The sequence below is a fragment of the Podarcis erhardii genome (genome assembly GCF_964252035.2).
Source record: "Podarcis erhardii genome assembly, chromosome: 6".
Classification (NCBI taxonomy): Eukaryota; Metazoa; Chordata; class Lepidosauria; order Squamata; family Lacertidae; genus Podarcis; species Podarcis erhardii.
This window is the reverse complement of record NC_138510.1, coordinates 48,085,772-48,111,548: the sequence shown is the minus strand read 5'-3', so window position 1 is coordinate 48,111,548 and position 25,777 is coordinate 48,085,772. Positions and strand designations below refer to the sequence as shown.

The following is a 25,777-nucleotide window of genomic DNA, read 5'->3' as shown; positions in this document are numbered from 1 at the left end:
ATGTGGTGTGTGTGTGTGTGTGTGTGTGAGAGAGAGAGAGAGAGAGAGAGAGAGAGAGAGAGCGCCTTCCCTCCCAACCATATCCCCAAACTACTATTCCCAGGATTCTCTGGGGCAAGTATGTGGAACTTGTGGCCTTCTAGATGTTGCTGAACTGCAGCTCTCATAATCCTTGACTTGGGCCACGATGGCTGGGGCTGTTGGGAGTTGGAATCTAAGCATATACAGAGTGCCACTCCACTCCCAAGCTTTAGAAGAAATCTGGGCACAGAACTGACAGACGGAGATTGGCGGAGCAGTGCCCCATCTGCACGAACCATTTATCACAACTGTGATTCACAGCCTTGTTCTCATCACCTCCCTCTGAATCTTGGTGAAGATACTGAGATATAGTTACATGCATCTTCCAACTTCTCTCCTTCCATGGAATTAATTTACAGCAGCCAGCTTTTGGTCTTTTTTTACAAATAGTTGCATCTTTATCCCACTAGGTGGCAGTTTACTACCATCAACTTCAGCTGCCTACAAGGAATTTGGTGGTGTGTGGGCAGAGGTGAGGGGGAAAAGCTGAAGAACCAAAGTCCCTTCTGTACAATGGCAGAGCAGTCGTTTTCTGTCCTTCCAGCTTAGAACAATGTTATACTTACAATTTCATTCTGAACTTGGCCCATGTGCTGCCTTAATGTTTCGGGTGGACACTTCCTTCACACAACACCTACCTGAGGACTAGGAAGCTCCATTGACAGTGCAGCCAGGTCTGGTTCCCTTGGGTTTCCACATATATCTTAAGTGACTCCAGATCACAATACCTCAAGGACTGCCTCTCCCCATGTGAACCAACCTGGGGCCTGTGATCATCATGTGAGACCCTTCTTTGTGTGCCTCCTTCCATGAGACATCTGGAGGGCAGCAGCACAAGAACAGGCCTTTTTTGCAGTGGCTCCCTGCTTGTGGAATATTCTCCCCAGGTAGACTCACTTGACACCTTTGTTACCTATCTTCAGGTGTCAGGCAAAAACATTTCTCCCAGGCCTTTGGCTATTTAAACAATCTATGGCCTTTAAAACTGTGGGGGGGAGGGAAGGGATGTTTATGATTTTTGTTTGTTATCATGCTATATGTTTTTGTGTTTTTATATTGCAAACCACCCTGTGATCTTTGGATGAAGGCTGGTATAGAAATGTAACTTAACTATCTTCAGACAACACCCTGGGACCTTAGACCAGGTATACGGAAATTTTGACTTTCCAGATGTTGTTGAACCACAATTTCCACCAGTCCCAGCAAGCATGGTCAATGGCCAGGGATGGAAATTGTAGCTCAGCAACACCCGAAGGGTCAAAGGTTCCGCATACCTACATCAGACTAATGTGTCTATTAGCAGAAGCAATGCCTTAGGCATGCAGCTTGAAAATGTGATTCATTCCCACACTGTTGAGTAACTATAGCTGCGTAGATTAGCAAAACAATTCCTCTCCTGCCACACCATGACTTGACTATTCCATTTACATTCCCCCCCCCCTTAATCTTTAGAGGCTGAGTCCTTAGTTTGGGGGACCATTCAAGAAAGGGACCACTCTTTGCACTTCAGCTTACAGGCTCTTGCATACCATATTCCTGCTTTTGATGTTGAGAAAATATCCCCCAAATCCTGTTTTATGGCGGCTGGATATAATGCAGGGGAAGATGTCTAACAGGATTGTGCAAAGGGAGAAGGTGACATTGGGCTTGGGCTTTCCAAGGCAACAAGAACCACATCATGAATTTGCAGTATCCATTTACTTCATTTTCAGTTCTGACCACATTTGAATGGCAGTTGCTTTTTTAAAAAAAGGGAATCTAATAAAAGATCTCACAGTCTTGACTGGCACAGCAACAGTTTTTCTCTATCTAGCTAATGGGCTGCGAATGCCTTAATGATGTATTCTCTCTTGTCAGTCTGTCTCTCATACACAAACATCTACCTCTCTTGTTTGTATTGTAATGCAGGACTGAAACCAGATCCATTTCTAAATACTGCAGGCAGTGTTGGTTTTACAATGAATCTCAATGTAATGCCATGGAAACCCACTTCAAGTGCAAGATGATTCTGTGGACCAGTGCTGCTCTTCCATCACCTTGGGCATGAGCTGTGTCGAGAGTACAACTCAAAGGGAATTGGGTGGCCAATAGGCTGGATCGTATTTGATTACTGTGCACTTGACAACGGACATAATTGAAAAGCATCGCTATATAAAAGCTCTGCCTGTGGCATATGATCTGTGGTTGCCTATTTACACAATGGACATAGTTTGGCGACCTGAACTAGATGGGCTCCAGACTCTACTATAACCCCAACTTGGCAGCCAGAATCTCCATTCTTCTTGAAATAATCGTCTCTACAATGTGACATTTATACTCATAACGATATTGTTACCTGTGTCCAGTTAGTCCTCACATTCTTATTCCTGTGTGTTGTAGCAATTTATTCCATCGACTTCTCCCTTTTTTTGTTTTGTTACATCGGCTGTTGTAAATAATAAGAAATTTATCTCAGTGGGACTTCCAAACATTCATAGGATCCTGCTGTACATTGGTCATGCAGTACTCTCCACTCTACAGCACAGAGTGTAATAAATAATATATATATATATATATATATATATATATATATATATATATATATATATGCTTTCGTAGATTTTCACGGGTACAGGAATGCAGGTTTTGGTGTCCTCGGGTGTCTTCCCGTGTAAAAGTTGGGGTGTCTAGGCGACGTTTCGACGAGGTCTCACTCGTCATCTTCAGGCTGGTGCTTTCGGCTTCTTGTTACTGGAACAGAGCTCTGTTCCAGTAACAAGAAGCCGAAAGCACCAGCCTGAAGATGACGAGTGAGACCTCGTCGAAACGTCGCCTAGACACCCCAACTTTTACACGGGAAGACACCCGAGGACACCAAAACCTGCATATATATATATATATATATTTATACCCTGCCCATCTGGCTGGGTTTCCCCAGTCACTTCAAGCAGAATATTAAAATACAATGATTCATCCAGTATTAAAAGCTTCCCTAAACAGGGCTGCCTTCAGATGTCTTCTAAAAGTTGGATAGTTGTTTATTTCTTTGACATCTGATGGGAGGGCATTCCACAGGGCAGGCGCCACTACCAAGAAGGCCCTCTGCCTGGCTCCTTATAACTTGGCTTTTCACCGTGAGGGAACTGCCAGAAGGCCCTTAGCGATGGACCTCAGTGTCTGGGCAGAACAATAGGGGTGGAGACGCTCCTTCAGGTATACTGGACAGAGGCCGTTTAGGGCTTTAAAGGTCAGCACCAACACTTTGGATTGTGCCCAGAAATGTACTGGGAGCCAATGTAGGTCTTTCAGGACCGGTGTTATGTGGTCTTGGCGGCCACTTCCGGATCACCTTCAAAGGTAGCCCCACGTAGCGTGCATTGCAGTAGTCCAAGCGGTAGATAACCAGAGCATGAAACTACTCTGGTGAGACAGTCTGCGGGCAGGTAGGGTCTCAGCCTGCGTACCAGGTGGAGCTGGTAGACAGCTGCCCTGGACACAGAATTGACCTGTGCCTCCATGGACAGCTGTGAGTCCAGAATGACTCCCAGGCTACGCACCTGGTCCTTCAGGGGCACAGTTGCCACGTTCAGGACCAGGGAGTCCCCCACACCCACCCGCCCCATCTCCCAAGAACAGTACTTCTGTCTTGTCAGGATTCAATCCTCCAACCGCCTCCAGACACTCAGAATGAAGTTACTTCAAGTCAGTAGCTTCTTATTATAAGTGTAGAAAAGAAATATGGAAAACAGCAAACCACAATATGGTGGAAAAAAGGTCAGATTTTATTTCATGTTTTTGACACAAGTAGGGGTAAAACAGTTTCCCCAACACTGATAAGTGCTTTAAGTTTCTGTAAGAGGTGTTCTGAGAAGGCCCCACTCTCCAAGGATATGAAGACCATTAGGGCACCCTTGGGACAACCCACCTCTGCCCCACCCCAGCAGTGTGCGATCTTAAGCAGTATGTAATTGCCTTTCTACTCCATTTAATAAAAATTGTTCTCATTCATTACCTTCCACTCAGCAGAGTCGTGCCACATTAGAAACTGTATTACATTGCTCTGCTATGTTTTAGTGAGAGACATACGGTAGTTCTGCCACACCACCCTTTGCCACTTTAAATTGCACTGGAGGCATTTTCTTCTAATAACTAGACCCTGGTACTGGAAAGAAAACAAAACAGGCAATGCCAACAATGAGATTCGGAACAGCTTCTGTTGTATGTGTACATTGGAAAACAATTATTTTGTGTGATGCCCAACTGGCGGAGAGAGCTTGTTTATGACTCTTTTTCACTGTGCAGAAAAGAAAATAAAGGTGGGTGAAAGCCGGAAACAGGTGGCTTTTTTCTTTTTTTACTGAATGACTTCTAGTTTCTAGCTATTATGTGCGCATTACACAGGGATTTGCAATATTACTGGACTCCAAGTATATATAAGAAATAGAGGGTGAAGTCTTGATCATCAGTTTTGACCCTCTCATTCTGCTTCAGGTACACTATGCATTTTTATTTTAAAGTGGCACATATACATTTAGTCATTCTTCCTCAATTTATTAAAAATGTAAACATGCAAGAAAGATGCAAAACTGCTGTGAGGATTGATGTGCACATATGTGCAATGATCAGGCCACCGGCACTTGCCAATCTGCACAACGCAGCTGGCTTTTCTTTGCTTCAAATCTAACACTGCGGTTTTATGGAACTGGTTTTTAAACATTTGCCCTAAAGAGGAAAATATATGTTTAAATTGAATATGGCCTCTCTACTCTAAAAATGTTATATGCCTTCACCCTCAAAACGCATGAAAACTGAACCCTTCCACAGATTTAATGCTGCAGCTGTGCTCCTTTGTTCCAGTTACTGAAAAAGAGGAAATAGATATCACTTGTGGCTATAGACTTATTTTGCCTCCAGCAGCATGGAAGAGAGAGGATTCAGATGTCTGCCTGAGTAGCAATACCTCAAATCCAATTGGTGAGAAATAAATGGACTCTGAAAAACCTGTAGCTTCAGGTCTGAATGAAGAGAGAAAAGACAGTGAATGAATTTCACCTTAAGGCCATGGTGTCTGGGGCTTCTGTTGCATTTGCAACAGGCTTTGAGGACACTTCAGAATAAGGTATCTTTCCCTTCCTCTGTTCCTCTAAAGTGCTGAAGCTGGACTGAAAGCAACTTGTAAAATGCTATTTAGTAGCCCTGCCCTTGTATCAATGGAGCAAGGCATTTATTCTCCTGAAGAAGGGAGGTACAGAGTCTCTGGCCTGGAGAGGTAGGTGGCTTGCTCTGCATTTTTTCCTGTAAATGGTAATTGAAATTCTCAGTCGCCTCTCTCTTTCAAGGCCACTTCATGTTATTTTCCCCCTTGACGGGGAGATATGCATTCAGGTTAGAAAAGCTGCATTAAAAAGTAGCATGTGCTATTTCACTGTGGGGGGTGAAAACCAATGTGGCCTAGTAAAGAGAGTATGGACCAGGGTTGTGCGAGATGCCCAAATTTAAAGTGCGGTAAATTAGTAGTACAAATACAACACATCAGAACACTATCGCATGCGCAGACAACCTGGCTTCCCAACACATATGCCCACTGCACTCATGCAACCACCTGTGTATTTTTTACACCCGTCCTGTAGTTTGATATTTACCTGTTCACAAGGGGCAACTAACCATTTCCCCTGGGCAAGTACTATGGCAGCTAACTGCTCCTGCCAATAGCTTCCATAGTTCTGTGCTGTCCCTTTCGGCACCAAGCATGCAGCTTTATTTCCTGGTATTAAAGTTCATAGTACTTTGGGAAGAAACAGCACACAAGGCCTGTAGGCTCTGTATCATAGCTCTTTGCATACCAGAGACCCAAGCTGTAAGGGTTGCATGGGCGTAACTCCAACTCTCTATTAAACTGTACCCCCCCCCCAAAAAACCACACAACTTCAGCTCCTATAGTTTGTTCTGTGCATTATGTTACTAAAACACCAGTTGCATGTGAGCTGGGAGGGGATGGACACCTTCCCCCTTAGTAATTTAGATGGCTGCTTTATACAGTTTCCCCAACACTTGCATTAACCTTGTATTATATATATGAATGAATGAATGAATGAATGAATGAATGGTCTCACATGCCACCAACCATTAAGCAAAGTGGCTGCCTCAGGCAGAAGTTTCTGGGTGTTGCAAAAGTTGCCATTTTATTCCAGCCGATAAACATTTGTGGGATTTTCTGCCTCAAATGCCAAAATAACCTGCCTGCCTCGTGTATGCACCTCAACTTTTTGGGGGTGTGGGTACTTGATGTTCCACCTCAGGCAAAAAGGTGGGCCAGCCCTGCTCACAAGTATGCATTCTGAATCCTTAAATAATTTTCAGAGTTTACAACATAGTTTCTCTGAGTGTTGCTCCTCTCTGAGCACAATTCTTTGCTGCACACATGCTTGGAGTGGGCTTTCTGATTCTCCTCAATAGAGCGGACAAGAGAAGCCCTACCTGTACAACACAACACATAGAATCCTGGGCAGGAAGCACATTTTTATATATGCAAAGCAAAGTCACAAGGTTATGAAAATTGCCTTAAAGGATTAAATAAAAGTTCATTTATTTCTATTCCCCATAGTGACCAGGTAGATACTGATGGAAGGATCACAGGAACGGCATGGTGGCGATGACTTTTCTCTGTTGTTTTTCTCCAACCTCTGTTAATTTAGAGGCACCTTATCTATGATCATGGAAATTTCCAGCTAGTTATTCTAGCTAATAGCCATTCACACCATCTGTACATCCATCTAACCCACCCTTTTAAACCTTCTAGGTAACTTGGCTCTCCCTGTTCCAAAGTTTTCAGGATATGTAGTGGGCCAGAAAGTTAACAGAGGGTCAGAAATCCCTTGTATACTATCGTTGTAACATGAGACCTCTGGTAAAATAGCTGGCTACAGTGCTTCATTTTCCAGCTACCAGTAATACATCAATACAGCTGTGTCTTGTCATCTTCTGTTTTTTGTGTTTTATTTGAAGAAAAACTTTCAAACTATTAAGGTGCAAGACACATTTAACCCACTGGGATGATTACCAACCTGCTTGTTCTTTCAGGTACTGATTTCTTAACTAGGAGCTGCAAGGTCATTCTAGCCAGAAAAGAAATTCCATGCAGAATGCAGAAACTTTGCTGACTCGGAGGAATTGTGTTGCATCCAAAATTTTACACTACCAGAAAACAAATAGCAACACAGTTATGGGTCCACAAATGAACTTGCCTGTGGCAAGCAAAGGGAGGAATTAAATGCAATGCTAAGCAGATCATTCCAAGCATGAACAATCTGCCCCCTTCTCTCCATACACTGTTCTGAGGGTTCTCCTGACCTGCCCCTAAAGCCAATTTGGGGAGGCACAGGGGAGGAGAGTGGGAAAGGCCTGCTACACTAGGATGGGCTTCTGCTGGCAGATCTCATGGGCTGAATCCTACCCATAACTTTTAACCTTAGCAGTTGCAGACACCAAGGGACAGAGTGCTAGGTATTTATCTCTGAAGTCACACTGGAGTTCAGAGGTGCTCAGAAACAGTTTTTACTCCTTCTGAGTTCCTCAGAAAACCAAGTCCATCATTACTGCAGGCACAAGCCTGTCCCCTTTTCACAAGTGGGCAACAGGCAGGCTCAGTGGTAACCACACAAAATTTATGTATCCCTGGGTGTGAGCATCATGGCAGCGAAACAAAATAGCAAGAGGGGGTAGTGAGTCAAGCTAAATTTGTTACTAATTCTGGCTGTTGAATTAAGACTTTGAGGAAACCGGTGAAATTTACAAAATGTCTAGGTTTTCATGATGCCAGGACAAATGGCTCTGGATCAAAAGAGAAAGAGGAAAAAGTGCCTCAAATAAGACAGTATTAAGAATCTGAGTATTTGGCATTGCCTGCACTTCAGATGGATCTGAAGTGGACATTGAGTAGAATAATATATTGTAAATGGTGGGTGTGAAATTTTGAAGCTGGCTTAATACAAACTGTGACTGGATTTTTTAGTCCGCTGTTACAACACAGATACAATGAATACATAATTATGACTTAGCAGAGTAAAAAGGCCACCTGAATTGGTTAGTCACCCCATACAGGCACAAGAACTAGAGAGGGAGCATAGAAAATAGAAAAGGCAGTGCATGGTCAGTAATGTTTTGGCACATTAAGAAGTCATTTTAGCAAGTGGTCTGCTACTGATTCTGCTTTTTTTCTTCTCAGCAGGTGATTCTAACAGGTAAAAGGTGGTTTTTGGAGTAACCTACTGCCAAGGAGAGCCACCACCCTCTGATAGCACAGGATAATTAGATTCACCCGGCAACAAGCATTCAGCTGTTAATAATAGGGTGTGATCCTTTCTTTCTGATGAAGCAAAAAATTACCACTTCAATGCCAAATACCAAAGAGGGCGTAGAAGTCACTTCTTTTTCTTTTATAAGAATATCCTTAGCATAACCTAATCTAGGTACTACAGAGTTTGGGCTAGTGCAAACAGCTTGGAACAATACAACAGAGGTTCTAGTTCAGCGTGGAATAGAATTTTAGAAAAGAGCCAATTTAGTTTGGAGCATGGAAATGAACATCAAATGGCTATGTTCAAGAACAAAATGATAGCCACTTAATACTGAGGTAGATGCAGTTATCTTGATGTTCCAACAGATATAAAACTAAAAATAGTCTACAGATCTACAGGATTGCAAAACAGGAAATTGCTTGAACATCCACCTTTAGAGGTTCAAGTTTCCAAACCACAGCAGGCACAAGACATAAAACTGTCAGGCATCCTCAGCAAAGTTCTATGATTAGTGGGCAATTTGATGATAAACAAGAGTAACTGAGCAAAGATGTAGTGAGAAGAGGAAGAATTAGTTAAGCCAAGAAAAGGGTTGCTTGAGGAAATTATGGAATGCTCACCACATGACACAGCCACAAGAGAAAATGGGGGAAAGGCTACAATGAATTCTGGCAGAGGCTGATAAACTAAGGCTGTAATTCTAACATCATTTACCTGGGAATAAATCCCATTGAATCTAACAAGACTAACATCCGAGTAGATATGGTTAGGATTGTGCTTAGTGACTACCTTGTCCCAGACATAGGTTTTAGGAGAGTGCAAAAGTGAACTTAAAATACAGTATGGAAGTCTACAAAACTTGGAACATATTTTGAATACTACATGCCCATCATTCTCCTTATTCTGAAATTCTATCTTTGGAGGACATAACATAGTAGCTTCTACTGCTGCTGCCTACTAGGGAGGGGCCTTTATGGACCAAAGCCAGGTCTCTTTTAGATGAAAAGTCTTTCCTGTATGGTCATAGCAAAACTGAAATTATAACTACATAAAATGTGTGCCTGGTACCATTTCACTTTTTAAAAACAAACAAACAAAAAACTGTACTGAGTTGTTTGCCCTTTCTTGCATTTGTAGCAAGAACATATGGAGGACTGAGTCAGTTTTATCACTGGAGGCAGATAAATTTTGTCACGAGCAAAAGGTCAAGGCTACCAATTTGGTCTCTCTTCCTAGCACTGCAAATCACCAACATCATCTGGGGAAAAAACCCCATACTGAGAGCCCATCCCCAGGGCAGATTTTATTTTCTTTCTAGTTTTTTATGGGCGAGTTTAAGACTTTCACAATAAGCCACGTGGCTTACGTAAATATCATAGAAAACAAAAATGAAAATGATGACGTGCAGTCTTGCAGAACTTGCTCCCTGTTATGCCAATTTGGTTCATGTAAGCAGAGTTTAAGCCTAAGATTTGGTATAGAAATGCAAAACGCTTGGTATACAGCAAACTGTTGTATAAGCATTATGTCATGCGGCCAAATTGCTATTCTGTGAATGTTTAGTACGATTTTATCCCTTCATCTCACACTATCCTAAACCAACAAAATTTGTAAAATAGTAATAATAAAAATAATTAAAAAATTGTCCAGTAGCACCTTAGAGACCAACTAAGTTTGTTCTTGGTATGAGATTTCGTGTGCATGCACACTTCTTCAGATACACTGAAACAGAAGTCACCAGACCTTTATATATAGTAAAGTCTGGTGACTTCTGTTTCAGTGTATCTGAAGAAGTGTGCGTGCACACTTAAACTCATACCAAGAACAAACTTATTTGGTCTCTAAGGTGCTACTGGACAATTTTTTTATTATTTTTTTTATTATTATTTTTATATATTTCTCCTGCATCAGACCAACACGGCTACCTAAATGAATCTACAACAAAATCTGGGTATGGAAAAGTGCTCAGCCACTTTCACTACGTAGAGAAATGTACAACAATTTACAGGTAAGGATTGGCTGTTGACTGGGTTTTAGTTTCCTTTAAAGTTGACAGAATAACCAGCAGGAAACTACCACACAAATTTCAAGTGCTGAACTCCATCAGAAGAGAACACCTGCCTTTTTTCCCTGTTCAATGACTGTTTAGGGACATCCTCATGTCACCAGGAGAAATGGCACCATACCATAGCTGGTTTTATTTGAATAAGTTACCAATAAGGTTTTAGCTTGTTTAAACAACCAAACAGTGAAGTAGAAAGGAGAGATGGAGAAAACTATGCTTCCAGCAGGACCAGGAAGAGATAGGAAAAAAGAAAATGCATTTTTAAAACAGATACTAACAGGAAAATATGTTAAACATTTGTTAATTCCCTTTTTTAAAATTAGAGCATTTTTTAAAAAAAGTTTGTTTAAAAACATAGCAGTGTTGTCATTCTGGTATATAGGAAAGCAAAATGCCCTAGTCTGTAATGGTGCTATAGCAGTATATGCTGTGGATTTGTTTGCATTCCGTTACAGATCAGTAAACTTGCTGACCCAAACTCAGAAACATTTTTTTGCACTTAAAATCATCATAATTTCAGTGGGACTTGAGTACAATTATCTTTCTCTAGGAGTTGTGTTTCAGTGCTGTTATGTATTTTGAGAAACAATGAAGATTGATATGATACTTCATCTGCAGTGAACATTTGCTGCGCTGCTTTAAGCTAAAATCATTTCGAAAAAGCCATTGGTTGGATGCAGAATGGACCCTCTTCACTTTATAAAGCAAACAAAAACAAGACAGTGGCACAGCTTCTGTGGGGAGAAATCCAAGTAAGAATTTGAGATCGAAATCCCAAGAACAAGCACAGAATTTTAAAACCAAAGTATTATTTTTGTTTCTTAAGATGCTTATACTGTGATGGGAAAACAAAACTGGATTGCTAATAGGACTAATGGCAATAATTTCCTTAATATTTTCATTACTCGCTGTATTATAATCTCAGGAAAGGTATCTATAAAGCCCCTAAAAAAGGACTGAACACATAATCCAAGTCTATCACTGCATACCTTTCCCACAAATCTGCAAGACAAATCCATAAAAGGAATCAGGCTACAGTACTTGAATATAGATGTGGCCTCACGCAACTGGTGTTGTGGGGAGAAGGGAGTTCCTGACTCAGTCCAGGTGCACCTTTCATTCTACCTGCAGAAGTTTATTGGGTGGGGATAGAAAAGATACTCTTGCCTTGAAGGTGGCATGCTCAGTCATCCATGGGTCAGGGACCTTTCCAGCAAACAATCATTTAAAAATAATAGTGAGATTTGGACTGCTCAGCTCCCTGAGAAACCAGTTTGTGCTACAGAAACCCATTGGAAATATAAGACAGACTGAAAAAGATCCCAGGAGTCTGGCTTTCAAAGCCATAAACTGCTTTCCACATGGTTCTAGTAGGGCCAGAGGGATGCCTTGCGTTGGTAGCAGCTGCATCTTTTGTTTTGTTTTTGTTTAAGACAGACAACATACACCCATGTGGTGCTACTACAGTACACCAAATGCAATGCCAAAATTATACAGCTGACAGCTCCTAAATGCTAACTCATTTTATAGAACCCTGTTCACTGCCTTTAGAACTGATGCAAACTGATTGAGTTCTCTTTGAGCCACCTCAGTAAAAATCTTCTATAACCAAGACTCGTGTGTGTGTGTGTGTGTGTTTGTGTGTGTTAAAACCATTTGTTCCACTTGGAGTGGTCCCATACTGTCGCTCTGCTCATGTTCCACTGCCGAGAATGCTCACAGCAGTGGCTGTGATTTTATAGTTTCTTGTGAAGCTGCTGAATAGGCTTTTTGCTTCCACAATAACGCCTACTGTAACAACCTTTACAATAAACACTGTTGAATTCTGAGTTCTTCAGAAACCTGTTTGAATGCAGGCAGAATTCAGAAGGATTGTCTTTCTGCTGCACAATCATACGTGGCCCTCTGCTTCTTCACCTTCCGTCACTGTCTCCTTAAGCCCAATTTCAGAGCAAGACTTTTCTTCTCCCTCTCCTGGGGGTTTACTGGCCTCCTCCTGTAACCAACAGCAAACACACAATGTGGAGATTAGTGAGGAGGTAAAAGCAGAAGTTCTTAAAGCATAAATTCAAAGATTCTCAGAACTTTTAAACTCCAAAAAAAAAAATATGCAAAGGGAATTGCTTCCTAGCAGTATTTTAGAAATACCATTCCATTAATTGCTGTAAATGAAGTTGGGCACATGAAACTCAACATGGGAAATGAATGTTTCAGGTACCTACAACTCTAACAACCTCTGAAGTTGCAACATGAATGTAGAAAGGGACGGGAAGATATGCCTCTGTAAACTGCCTGTTACCTAAACCCCACTCTGAGTGTACGAGGAACTGTGAAATGGTAGAAGCAGGTGAATCCTCAATGCTTACAAAACATTCTAGATTTTATCTGAAGCCATCTCTGATACACAGAGGTGAACAGCAAGAAAAACCTCTACTGCTAGAGATAAGAAAAGGAATACGATGAATGCATTCATTTCATTATTAGTCTTTGCTAGCAGTTGTAAGGGTTTCTGGAAAACTTTCAGATTATAAAAATTGTTTGTCACAAAATGAAAATGCATCTGGAGCTTACAATATTGTATGCATATAGATGTTGGTTGTGATTCAGAAGCTTCACACATGCACCTCTATAAGGAAATAGAGAATTTCAAAGCCTATTAGCCTGGATGAGCTATATAGTTAAGGTGCCACTGAACGGTAATCTGAAATAAATTAAAAAATTGTCCAGTAGCACCTTAGAGACAAACTTAGTTGGCCTCTAAGGTGCTACTGGACAATTTTTTTAAATTTTCTTATTTATTTTGACTGCGTCAGACCAACACGGCTACCTACCTGAATTGGTAATCTGAAAATTATTCAACTATGGGCTCACGGCTGAGTGTCTACAATCTGACTTAAGCGTCTCCTCAATTGTGCCATTTTTTGTGCCCCAAATGAGCATTCATCATAGGACTGAATACCCCTCTGTAAACAAAGGGGGGGAAACCCCTCTGTGGTGGGATGCTGGAAGATGTCCCTGAGACTCTGAGCCACCTCCTCCATGTGCTGCCAAGCCACCTTAATTTCCCCCCAAGAAGAGAATTCTAAGAACCCACCACCACCTGTGGAAACTATACTGGGTGGTATTCCACTAAGTTTTATTCAGAGTAGACACACTGAAATTAATGAACATGACTAAGTCAGGTCCATTAATTTCACTGGGTCTACGCCAAGAAAGCTTTGTGGAATGCCACCCAATGCATTGTTAATATTTCTGTATAATTATATACCACACCCCCTCAGTATTTTGGCATGGTTAAAGTTGGACAGAGGTTGGAAGGAGGCCATATTGGCATGGTGCAAACCTTTGCATCTCTCTCTGCGAATTTCTTGAACATGTTGGCATATATTTTTCGGTCACGTTCATTGTGCTCCTTTGTCTTCTTCTGACACACAGTGATTTGTGACCTGGCTGCCTTGTTTTGTGGATTCACTTCTAGCACTCTCTCAAAGTCACACTTTGCCAATTCAAATTCATTCATGAGTAGTCGTGCTTCTCCTCTTCTGTACAAGCCCTTTTCGTTGAGCTGGTCCAGTGCTAATGCCTGCAAACACACACCCACACATTTAACATAGCTAAAATGATTCCACAGACAGAGACAACAAGAATGAGGAAAACGGGACTCAAGAAGAGGATGTGGGACAGAAAGAAAATGTGTCAACTGAGTATGTCTGCTCAACATGGCTAACCTGACCCAAAAAACCCACCCCCCTCACACACATAAACAAACCTCACTACAGCCAACCCAAGACAACCAACCGCACACTCTAGGCCACCCCAACCTCTTTCACCACCAAGGAAATACAACAAGCGAATAGAAAGAGAACCCACACAAGTGACACTGACACAAAATCCCACACATACACTAAGTAGAAGAATAGAAGCATTGCCCACCCCATGCACCCTCCTCCTCTTTTCTTTCCAACCCAACAGTGCACACAACACTAATGTCTCAGAACAAATGAAACTGATCTGTAGAAAACACAACTTCAAAAAATAATTATTATTTTTTTAAAAAAAAACTGAGTATGTATGCTGGACATAAAGTCCTGTGCTGAGGTGTTATTACAGCTTTTGTTTTAATTAAGGTTGACAACATTAGAAAAACAACAACAACCGCATATAGAATCATACAGCTGTGACCAGGACTGCCTTATAGAGGCAGGATAACCTAGATTCTCAACTTCCATTTATGGAAAATAAAAGAGGAACATTTTTTCCCCAGTCACATGGTTTTCTAGAAAAGCCTGATTCTGCCAAGTCCAATGAAAAAGAGGGCTTTTAAGTGCTCAAGAGCAAGGACATGAGTCACTGACACAGGAATAGGTAATATTCTAGAAAAATGACTTTAACCCTTAAAATGCAAGCAGTACAAAGCATATCCTTTTATTTTAATGTCTCTTATATGACCAACTGGTGTCATCCAAAGATTACTGTGCATGCACAGGATGCATTTCTATGTGCACATGTGAGTGTGGGGGAGAGAGAATTACTCCACCACCACATACAGCACTTCATCCCTAATAAAACCTGCAGCAGAATGGCATACCATGTGGGGGGCAGAGCTGCGGAAGGGGCAGGGGAAATGGTCAACGCATGCTGAAGTGCTTCTACATAATAATCTTGGGAGCCACACTAGACATATCAAAATGACAAAGCTGAGTTTCTAGACATACAGCTTATTTATTGACTTTAGTAACAAAAGCTGTTTTTTTTTAAAATAGTGAAGTAACAATTAAACCTCACGTACTATATATCTGCTGCATACCCTGAATTTTTGGCATTTGAACTTCTTAATCAAAAATCCAAATCCAGATGCCAGATGTTTTTATCAGATGTTTCTATGGTGCCTCAGTTATTGAAGCTCTTATTTTTACATCAGTAACTGATTATTGAATCAAGCATAGAATTTTAAACCCAACAAGGTAATTTTCTCAAACATCCTGGCACTAAAATGGTGGAAATCTCTCCACTGATCTACAAAATGGATTTGTCTCCAAAACTAGTTGGAAATGTGTATGTTGTAGATGACAAGTCATCTTCAACTACAAATAGAACATTCAAAAAAGAGTAATATGATACAGTGACTAAATGCAAACGGATATTATGCTTAAAGCTTCCAAACAGAGGCCCAAAAGAGAGCTTACAGGCAATGTTTAGATGATGACTCACAAACCCCAGATATTTATAGTTGTACCCGTAAGCACATGCCTTAAGTTTGTATAATTATTTTACTAATTTAAATGTTCTGGCTCATTTTTTAACACTTCATTCTAGCTGTGTGCTGCATTCAGAGACCTAAAGCACATAATAGCAGTTCCATTCTGCAGACTTCTAGCCAAACCCAGAATGTGGTCCGTTCTAAAATAATATCTATGCATGCTTAACTGATGGAAAACAGTATGCAATGCAGATAAACCCTGCTGTAACAACACGACAGTATTAAAGAATAAACTTATGGAAATTGTAGCTATTATGTGACTGACATTAAAACTGAAAAGGCCCCTGTTTCATGGCACCCCTAAAAATTTGCCTCGAGATGCTGTCATAGTTCATGTATTACATGTACACCTGAAGGTGTTGCCTAAGAAAGTTCTTGCAATAGCAACCCCCAATTTGTGCAGGGGTTGTGTTCTGGGTCATTGCATGCTACGTCGGGGTGCATATAAGTTCACCCCACCCGCTTTCCCTGCCACTTCCGGGTTTGCAGAGATGCATGTGTGCATGGTCGTGCATGCTTTGAACATGCGCAAAATGGTTGTTGCCTGCATTGTGTTCAGTTAAAGAATCATACATTAAGGATCATATGCAGTTCTTCCCAACTCAGTTTACTACTCGTGTTCTCTGTAGTCAAAAGGGACATTCTAGAAAGGACAGCCCTACTCCTGTAATGATCATGAACAAATCGTAGAGAAGTCAGAATATTCACAGTGAAATCCTATACATGTCCTGTCTTTTTTTTACATTTTTATTTGCCTTTGCTTTGTGCTTTCTTTCACTCATTTTTTTTTTTTTTACAAATGTCAATAAACAAACAAATAAATGTCACCGAGTTCAATGTAGCTTGCTCTCAGGTAAGTGGGTATAGAATCACAGCCATAATGAGGAATCATTCCTCTCAGTGTAAACGGTACAGTACAGGGACTGAACATCTAATGGATTTGTTAAACTTAACTCTTTGCATATATTTGCACTTTGCTTCCAAGATGCCACAAAACTGTTGTATTCTGCAGGCAATGGCCACAACAATCCATCAGCACAGGAGTATTTATAAAGTAAGGTCTATTTCTAAATCTATCAGATAGTAGTTTGTTGCCTTTTCAAGCTTTTTAAAAGATAATTTGGCATCTGTCTCTAATATGTTAAAAGAATCAGGGTCAAAGGTTGTTTGAAAGAGATATAGGGCAGGATATGACCACCACCCACCACCAATGGCCTCCCAAACCACACATGGCCAAATGTCTCTTTACCTTATTGCAATACTCAATAGCTTTCGTATACTCCCGCAACTTCAAGTTGCACATGGCGAGGTTGAGGAAGGCTGCCAACAACAACGATTCTGAAGCTTTAGATTCCCTTTCTGATAAGCCATATTCCATTTCTAACCAGGATACAATCTTCCCATATTGAATCATTGCCTGTAGGTACTTGCCTTCCTAGCATGGGGTAAAGAAGATCAGATTATGAATGGTAATGAATGTGAAATATATTTGACTATGAAATTTGTTATAATTTCAACAGCAACAGAATGAGAAGAAGGAAGCAATACAAAAGGGCTAGATGGGAACAGTTTCAATGGGAACCGAAAGTGTGGAAGTCAGGAGAGTATTGGCAAGCAGTAGTGTCATATAGTCTGGGTGCTGTCACATTCTGCCAAGACTACCATGTGCCTAGAAAGAATATTTCAGAAACCCTCCAAACCACCGCCAATATATTTCATGCCATCTCCACTCCCAGCGTCAGTCCAGCTTACAGGCAATTCCACCTTTGGAATAAGAAGCTGAGGTGGAAAAGAGGCATCATTAGGGTTGCTTGAGAGTCACAGTGCTTCCGAAAATGTCATCATTGGCAATTAAACTACAGGGCATTTATCAGAAGAAATTCCAATTATTGATGCTACTATTTCTAGACATGTTGACACAGACCTTGAAGTACACAGTCCCTTTCTCTTTGACGATGCCAGCCTGCTCTAATTTCTCTTTGGTGTCCATCTCCCAGGATTCTTTGGCCTGAAAGCAAACATGTATAGCAATAATTAGGTAATTATAAGGACAACAAACCCTGCTTCTTTCTTAGAAATTGTCTTCAGACCCCGAGACATGGTAAACTTCACAGAATCTCACTATTTCCAACTTTGACATTATTTGAACATATTATTTCACATAATGCAGTAGTGTTAGCAATGGGATCAGTGGGTAGGAAGGAACAGAGGGTATTATACACAAAGGGTAACCCAGGAAGCTGCCTTATGCTGGGTCAGGTCATTGTGTCCATTTAACTCAGTATTACCAACACTGACAGGCAGTGGCTCTCCGGATTCCAACAGGAGTCTCTCCCAGTTGGGGATTGAATCTGGGGTCTTCTGCACAGAAAGCACATGCTCTACCATCAAGCTATAGAGGATACTAGGTAAGCTACATCTGGCTTTAGAAATTAAGAGCAAGTTTCAGAGTAACTAAATATTTAAGGCACTGAAATTAAGGCTATGTCTTGCAAATGGGTTGTTCCAATCCATTTATTCTTCACACACATTTGGCATGTGAGGGCTTCACTCACTATATTCATTGCTATTTTGCTGCTTGTCATGCAGACCACTGGGCAGAGATCGGTAGAAAATATGCTGGGTGAGTTTTTTTGTCCCTCCTCTCAATCTCTTTCTTTTCCCCAGCAAGTTTACAGGATTAAACAGCAACTGTTTTACTCTTAAAAAAAAGTTTTAGTTTTGCACAATTCTGATTTAGCAAAATTGCACAGTATCTGTAATAATAGAAACAAACCAGGCATGTTTAGTGCTCTGAATGTGTGGAGGGCATGTGCCAAGTTTTCTATAAATTAAGGTAATTCCTCTTTCCCACTCTTCTCCAACTAATGAGCAACTTCACCTCAAAGGTGAGTCTCCTGAACCTCTTCTTGCCATTTTCCCAAACCTCTGTAATGATGCTTCCAGACTTGTTATTTTCAGGTGGGATTCAATCACATTCCAGAAAAATAAGTTTGTTTTGGAGCTCTTGTACAACAAACCCTCCAAAAGCGACAGGAACATGCACTGGAAAGTGTGTGATTACTCTTGTTTGATGTGACATCATCTATCCTCCTCACAAACAAATCAGAATGAATACTCAATAAATAGTCAATGTCATCTAACCTCCCTACAAACCAGGATGAGTGTTCAATGAAGAGTGTCTTGTGCAGGATCAGAGTGTGATGGTGGGTGAAGTAAGAAGTGGTGAGGGGGGCTTCCTGCTTGCCTCTTCCTGCTGTTTCCCCCCTCCCTTCCCCTCCCCACCACCCATCATCTTCAATAGCTATGTGCAGCAGGGCTTCTACCTACAGCTGTAAGAGACTCTTGGAGGGGATTGGAAAAATAGTGAGATGACACTCAGGACTGACTAGATTCCCCTCTCCATCTCAGCAACATGAACAGATCCTCAGGTGCTTTACATTTAAATTGAATGTTAGTTGGAGAAGGCAAAGAGAGAGGTACCATCTTAATTCAAAGAAAGATTGGCACACACATTTCCCCACCTCCATTCAGAGCATTAAGCAGCACTACACATTTGTTTTGATTATTACAAGGCTTGTGCAAATCTCCTCCATGTGGGGAGCAACTGGTAGCAGAAGTGTGGCAATGGAAGCTACCCACTGAAATATCACCACACATGTGCCAAATTATTCCCCCACCCAAAAAGCACTTAACAGGTTCCACACCAGCAATGACTGCAGATGCATAATAATATATTTATCAGATTTTTCCCAGTAAGGAGAAATCCAGATTAAAGGTACTGGCTGACACTTCAATGAAGATAGCATTCTGCGGATGCTGCCCTAAACTTGGGGACCCACTTTACAAATGATTATAGCTCTGCTAAAAATCACACTGTCTTGGGAAGTGTGATAGGATGAAAAAGTCATGAAAGTGTGAGAAACCTCTACAAATCTTTCAAGAGTAGAAAGCGTGGAGAAGAAACCAACGCCTTCCTCCTGCAAACATTCCCCAGTATAGACTATAAAAGCACAGCTCCACCTTATGTACATCGTGTTCCTTTACTATACTGTACAGAGATGGGTACATTCTCCAGCACCCCAAAGAGGGCACAGCCTGTTTGGCAATTCTGCCCTGCCCTCCTCTTAGTGCTGTTTGGCAGGACATGATTTTTTTTGTCTGCAGCCCAGGGAAAAAAAAGAAGTACAAAAGGAACAAGCCCAGAACAAGTATTGGACCCCACCCAAAACAATAAAACAAACACACTCACAAGAACACTGTGACCTTAGTTGACGTATCTGCCTTACCAAGCTTTGTCACAAACATGCAGGGGCAGGGAGGGGGAGAGAGAACAGGACATCCTAAATGTTTTCATTGCAGAAGAGATATTGTAGGTAAATGTCAGCCGTGTGTGTGTGTGTGTGTGTGTATTATAGCTGTTTACAATTGCAAAAAAAAATCCCATTCTCACCTTTTCAAAGCTTTTCAGTGTAACTTCATACACAAGTTCAGCATTTGGCCCTATGCCAAATTTAAGCTTCCCTGCTTCACCAAATCCATATCTAAAACAAAGCATGGAAACAAAATACTAAACAAAAACAGCATAGGATGAGGCACTTAATTCAGCATTCTGAATATTTGCGCTCACGTGGAGATAACAGTGGGTAGCTACACATCGGCCCCTGGAAACAAAACAGATGTTGCCTAGGAAACCAGTGGCCAAGTAACTCATCTGTGGCAACACACACAGCTTGTACACACTATACTAGGCTTATCATTACTTCCTTTGTATTCAGATTAGATACTATTATATACCTTGCTTCCTACTCAATTTTAATACCTTCTTCAATGGAACATGCATTTATTTTTCAGTAATGAGATTTTTCACAAATGTCTTAGGATCTTCAATAATCACACTAAACTTTAGAAGGGTAAATAGATAATAATATTTGGAATTATTGCCTAAATTCTTTCTACTCCAACCCTTAAAATCTGCCAGATGTGAATTATGTTACTTTATTTTTTTAAGAGAGATAATACCTCAGAGGACATATGTAAGATTCCTACTATTAGCTAGCAATAGAATGTAGTTCTGGCACTATTAATTGCAAGAGCTGTATTACGATAGAAAATCATTTAACAAAAACACTTTACATGCACAATTGGTTTGCTTTAACATATTTTAATCGCCTCATTTGCGACAAAGGTTAACACAGAATATGCATGTGTTAGTAGCTTAAAGCACAGCAAGGTAATTTTCTCCCTTGCATTTCAATTTGCATTTGTATGTTGTTGTATATACCTGAGAGGGGACAGTGATGTCGCCACCCATTGCACTTTACCTGTTTGGTTTCTTGCCTATATCCCGCAACTCCTATTCACAAAGCTATTGTCTACACATGTGCAATAGCTGACTCAAATGTACACACCAGAGCTTACGGTAACTGTAAAGTTTTCCTTTCAGATTGAAGCTGCTTTGAGATAAGGTTACCAGACATCCCCATTTCCCGGGGACAGTCCCCGGATTTATAAATCAGTCCCCATACAAAATCCATTAAAGTTGAAAAGTGTCCCCGGATTCATTGAAAAAAATCTGGTAACCTTACTTTGAAGGAAAGCTGATCAAACAGCAGTATTTTATTTTTTAAAAACTACAGTGGTGCCCCGCAAGACGAATGCCTCGCAAGAAGAAAAACTCGCTAGACGAAAGAGTTTTCCGTCTTTTGAGGTGCTTCGCAAGACGAATTTCCCTATGGGCTTGCTTCGCAAGACGAAACGTCTTGCGAGTTCTTGCGAGTTTTTTCCCTCCCCTCCCCTTTTTCTAAGCCGCTAAGCCACTAATAGCCGCTAAGCCGCTAAACCGCTAAACGCGCTAAACCGCTAAGCCGGTAATAGCCGTGCTTTGCAAGACGAAAAAACCGCAAGACGAAGAGACTCGCGGAACGGATTAATTTCGTCTTGCGAGGCACCACTGTACAGGACTGCTCTGCATTGTGGGTAACTGTGTGTGTTCAATATCCAGCAATCAAAACACTCTGGCTCACTGGAGCCACAGCCACAGAACCTGTGGAAAAATAATGTCTAAATGCATCTTTGCTTACATTAGAGCTGAATGCTGTAGAAGCTATGTAGTGTGTGCATGTGCAAGAGACAGACAGTAGTGGTCAGTATGGTGAGGCAGAGCTGTGGAGTTGCCCTCCCAAAACCAGCACTGCTACAGCTTACCTGAATGGGACCAGGACAGAGCTGTGTGGTGGTGGTGATGTTGTGGCTGTGTAAAAACATTGACAGGAGCACAATATTGGCTCTGTCAGTACATCCATACAGCATCAACCTCACAGCTGCCCTGCTCAAGCACCAGCTCGATAAGCTGCAGCAACACCTGTATTCAGAGGGTGGCTCCACATCTCTGCTTTATCACACCAACTACTGAAAATATTGAGAGAGACGGGAGAAATCTCAAGTTTCTTACTGTGCTCCAATATGTAGGATACAATTTTCTCCCCTTTGCATCTTCTCCAGAGCTTTGTCAATTCCAATGGGAATGTCATGGTCTTCTCCTTCTCCAACCGTGAATGCTACATCTCTGCAATCAAACATCCTGCCATCACAGAATCCTTTCAGATGGACTGTATGAGAAAGAAAACAACAATGCACTGTGAAGCACTGTTTGACTGCAAATATTTTGACAGGCATTAAAGCATTTCATGGCTAAAACACATTTTTGTCAGCATTTGGGCCCCAAAATAAACCCCAAAGCCACATTGCCCATGACTCTCTGCAATAGAAATTCACCAGGAGACTTCTGTGCCATCTTTTAAATGCCTGCTGAATATTTTTCTATTCTGTTCCATTGATTTTATTGTTTGGTTTTATGTCTTTATATTGTTGTAAACTGCTGTGATGTATTAAACATCAATATATAAATGCATTTCTAAAATGAAACCTCTAGCCAACAGAGTTGAATACTTCAGATGATTTCTATAGTCTTTGAAGTTTTCAGAGTCTAGTAAAAGTTTTTCTACAAATAAATTAGTTTAGTCATGTTGTGGCCCAGTTTTCAGAGCCATTGCATAGACATCACAGCTCCTAGCACTGGCCAGTAGGCTCCTGATGTAGTACTGAGCTTGCAACTGGTGTTTTTGTATTTAAACTGGGACACAGTGTTGCAAAAGCTACTGGCACTCTGCTCCAGCATAAAAATGCTATACAAGGGCACCTGCATGGCACTGGCGGAGCTTCATGCTCCGGTACCACGGTGTGGAGAGCAGGCGGGGGCAGGGCTGGCACGTGTCCCGGGGGCGTGGGCCACCGCCCGCAGGGGCATGCCACGCCACCTGCAGGGGCATGGCACCCAGTGTGCGGGGGGGGGGGAGCTGCAATGGCACCCTACCAGGATCGCGCTGCCGGGGGCGGTGCGCTCCCCCCCGCACTCCTCTTCCTCCGCCAGTGCTGGCAGGGAAAATTTCCTCTGTGACCCTGTGCAGCAATCCATTTGTAAATCTTTATACTTCCTGTTTGTGACTGGGCCAGATTGTGGTGCGAAGTCAAATAGTAAAATTACAGTAATACACCTGCACAATAGAAATATTACCTGGATTAACAAAGCTATGTGGACATTCTGACTGAACATCTGTTTGCATATATAAGTGCCTCCAAGAAAGAAAGAAAGAAAGAAAGAAAGAAAGAAAGAAAGAAAGAAAGAAAGAAAGAAAGAAAGAACAAGTGCTGTAAAAAACACTATGTTCCCATAAGGACTAACTGTGCCTTTCTGGAACAAGGACAAAGTAACACATAATGGTTAGTCTGCTTCCTGGTTTCTAAGCAGCTCTGCTGGATCCAGATATTGAGTTTTGACATGCTGACTTGTAAATCTAAGATTGATTATTGCAAAGTGTGCAAATATTGTTATAGCTGTATCTGCTAGCCACATGCAATAAGAGCTACAAAGTTTTCTTTAAAGGAAAACTACTTGATACTTAGTGCTAGAACACAACAAGGTAAAATAACACATTCACTCTCAGATATTAAAAGAACTGACTTGAAAGATATGCAACAAACAGTTCTGTGGCACATCTTAAAGATGAACAAATTTATTGCAGCATAGGTGTTCGTAGCCCAGAGCCCACTTCATCAGGTGCATGAAGTGTTCTCCTAAACCAGCAGAGGGGAATGAAATTGGGGGGGGGGGGAGCAAACCACAATGTGTATATATACCAGCCAGTTTGGGATAGTACTTCATGAAAGTTTATGCCACAAGACTCTTCATCTTCATCTTTAAGGTGCCACAAGACTCTTAGTCTGTTGCAGCAAATGAACACACACATCCCTCTTCATGTTCTGAAAATATATAATCAGAAACAGAGGGGGATCCCACTGGAATGCTATTCAACAGTTACTGCTGGCCTTGCACCCTGGTTTCTTAAGGTGAATGATTGGTTCACCATCATCCTGCTTCTCCCTCCTGCTCCTGCAACCCCACCAAAAAAGAAAATGAGAAAATCAATGAAACTGAATTTTCCTGAACATGTTTCCCTTTTCTCACAGGGCTGTTTCACTGGAATTCTGTTCAAATAAGTCATTTTCAAAATCATACTTAAGTCAAAGTTCTCTAAAAAGTCAATGACACTTTTGCCTATATATGGGCTGCAGAACACTTCCCTCCATAATTTTTGTCCAATAGTTATTGGTATAAGTTACGTACATATGGGTATGATCTCCTATGCTTACACATAAATATGTTAGTGCTTCAGAAGCTCAGCCCAGTTTTCATAATATCAGTTATAGAGATAGCAGCTTTCCTAAAGCCATTTAGTTAGTTTGTGACATAGGTAAAGTTTGAATGGAAGACTCACATCATTACCTAAGCTGCACTAGATACCAACTTTTATTCTTCTTAAAAGAGGAAACTGCTGATCTCAAAATATAATTACAGAAACCTGGAGAACTGAATGTAAGATTGGAAAAATGAGAAACAGAGATAACCTATCCCTAGATGCCATATAAGATGGCAGGTAAAGACATGGCTGAGTTAAAGAAGGTTTGCAGGCACCACCATGAGCTTATTGGTGGCATCTGTAAAGTCTCATGCATGGACCTATGAAAGCCCTGTGAATCAGCTGATGGTCAGGGTTCACATAGCTATGTGTTTCTGATAGCTAGAGATCTCTGTAGTTTCTCCAGAAAGCAAGGAACAACAAGGTTCATCCTTTCAACTGTACTTGGAATGGAATGCTCACATTGTACTTGGTGCACTGAATAAGTCGGAGGGCAGGCAGCTGAGAGATCAGCACTGTTAGTGCCTCTTTCCAGAACATTCATAATAGCTGGAAAACCAGCCCTGTGAACAGCAGGCCAGTCTCTGAATTTAGAGCAATATTTCATTAAGTTGTAGATGGTTAGTCATTCATCACACACAGGGCTACAGGAACTGTATTATCTACTCAGGTTTCTACTGGAGAGCAGCAAATCAAAGAACACAGGCTGTGAAGAAACAATTTCAATCCTGGCACACTTCCACCTCTTTGCCTAATGCTTCTAAACCTTTGGCCTTCTCGCCCCTAAGCCAGCACTGTATGTTCAACCAAAAAATAAGTTTCTCGTGTAAATAATAATAAAAAGAAACCAGAACAACCCTCTCCCTTGACCACCATTTGCATAGAAAGCAAACATCAAGATTTCTAGATGTCTGCTGATCATCAAGCATGAACACCACGCAGAAACAAAAAGATAACTAGATGCCAGAACTCAGCAGGGCATAATGCAACAGTATTGCAACCATCCATCATAAGCTTCATTCACATGAACAAAGACAAATCATATCAGGTATTTCTGAAGGGTGAACTTCACCTCAGTCCTAGTGACATGCACAGAAGTATATCCCTCACTTTCTCCCTATGTAGCAATCTCTTCAGTTCTGTCCTGCTTTCTACTGAAGAGACCCTGCTCTTGAAGCAATTACCTACGGTGAATGGCAATAGCTCTCTGGGGTTTCAGATAGGAGTCTTTCCCAGCCATAGAATCATAGAATTGTGGAGTTGGAAGGGATCCAAAGGGTCATCTAGTCCAACCCCCTGCAATTCAATGCAGCCCTACTCAGGCGCATGCAGAGGG

At 41.4% G+C, this 25,777-nt stretch overlaps 2 protein-coding genes across 5 annotated transcripts in view; both read right to left on the bottom strand.

Moving 5' to 3' along the window:
- The window catches only part of TULP1 (TUB like protein 1), a 37,763-nt gene extending 35,269 nt beyond the window's left edge, over positions 1-2,494 (bottom strand). Inside the window, exon 1 of the mRNA XM_081866618.1 lies at positions 2,417-2,494. The gene's annotated coding sequence lies outside the window, so the exon portion shown is untranslated. The remainder of the gene's footprint in view (positions 1-2,416) is intronic.
- Positions 2,495-7,029: 4,535 nt separating this feature from the next.
- Positions 7,030-25,777, bottom strand: part of FKBP5 (FKBP prolyl isomerase 5) — a 50,367-nt gene continuing 31,619 nt past the window's right edge. For all 4 annotated transcript variants that reach the window (XM_081866628.1, XM_081866629.1, XM_081866630.1 and 1 more), the window contains 6 exons: positions 22,137-22,293; positions 20,136-20,226; positions 17,607-17,690; positions 16,932-17,117; positions 13,766-14,005; positions 7,030-12,418 (listed from right to left, as the gene is read on the bottom strand). In XM_081866628.1, the coding sequence (XP_081722754.1) occupies positions 12,314-12,418; positions 13,766-14,005; positions 16,932-17,117; positions 17,607-17,690; positions 20,136-20,226; positions 22,137-22,293 (863 nt within the window). In that variant the 3' untranslated portion in view covers positions 7,030-12,313. The remainder of the gene's footprint in view (positions 12,419-13,765; positions 14,006-16,931; positions 17,118-17,606; positions 17,691-20,135; positions 20,227-22,136; positions 22,294-25,777) is intronic.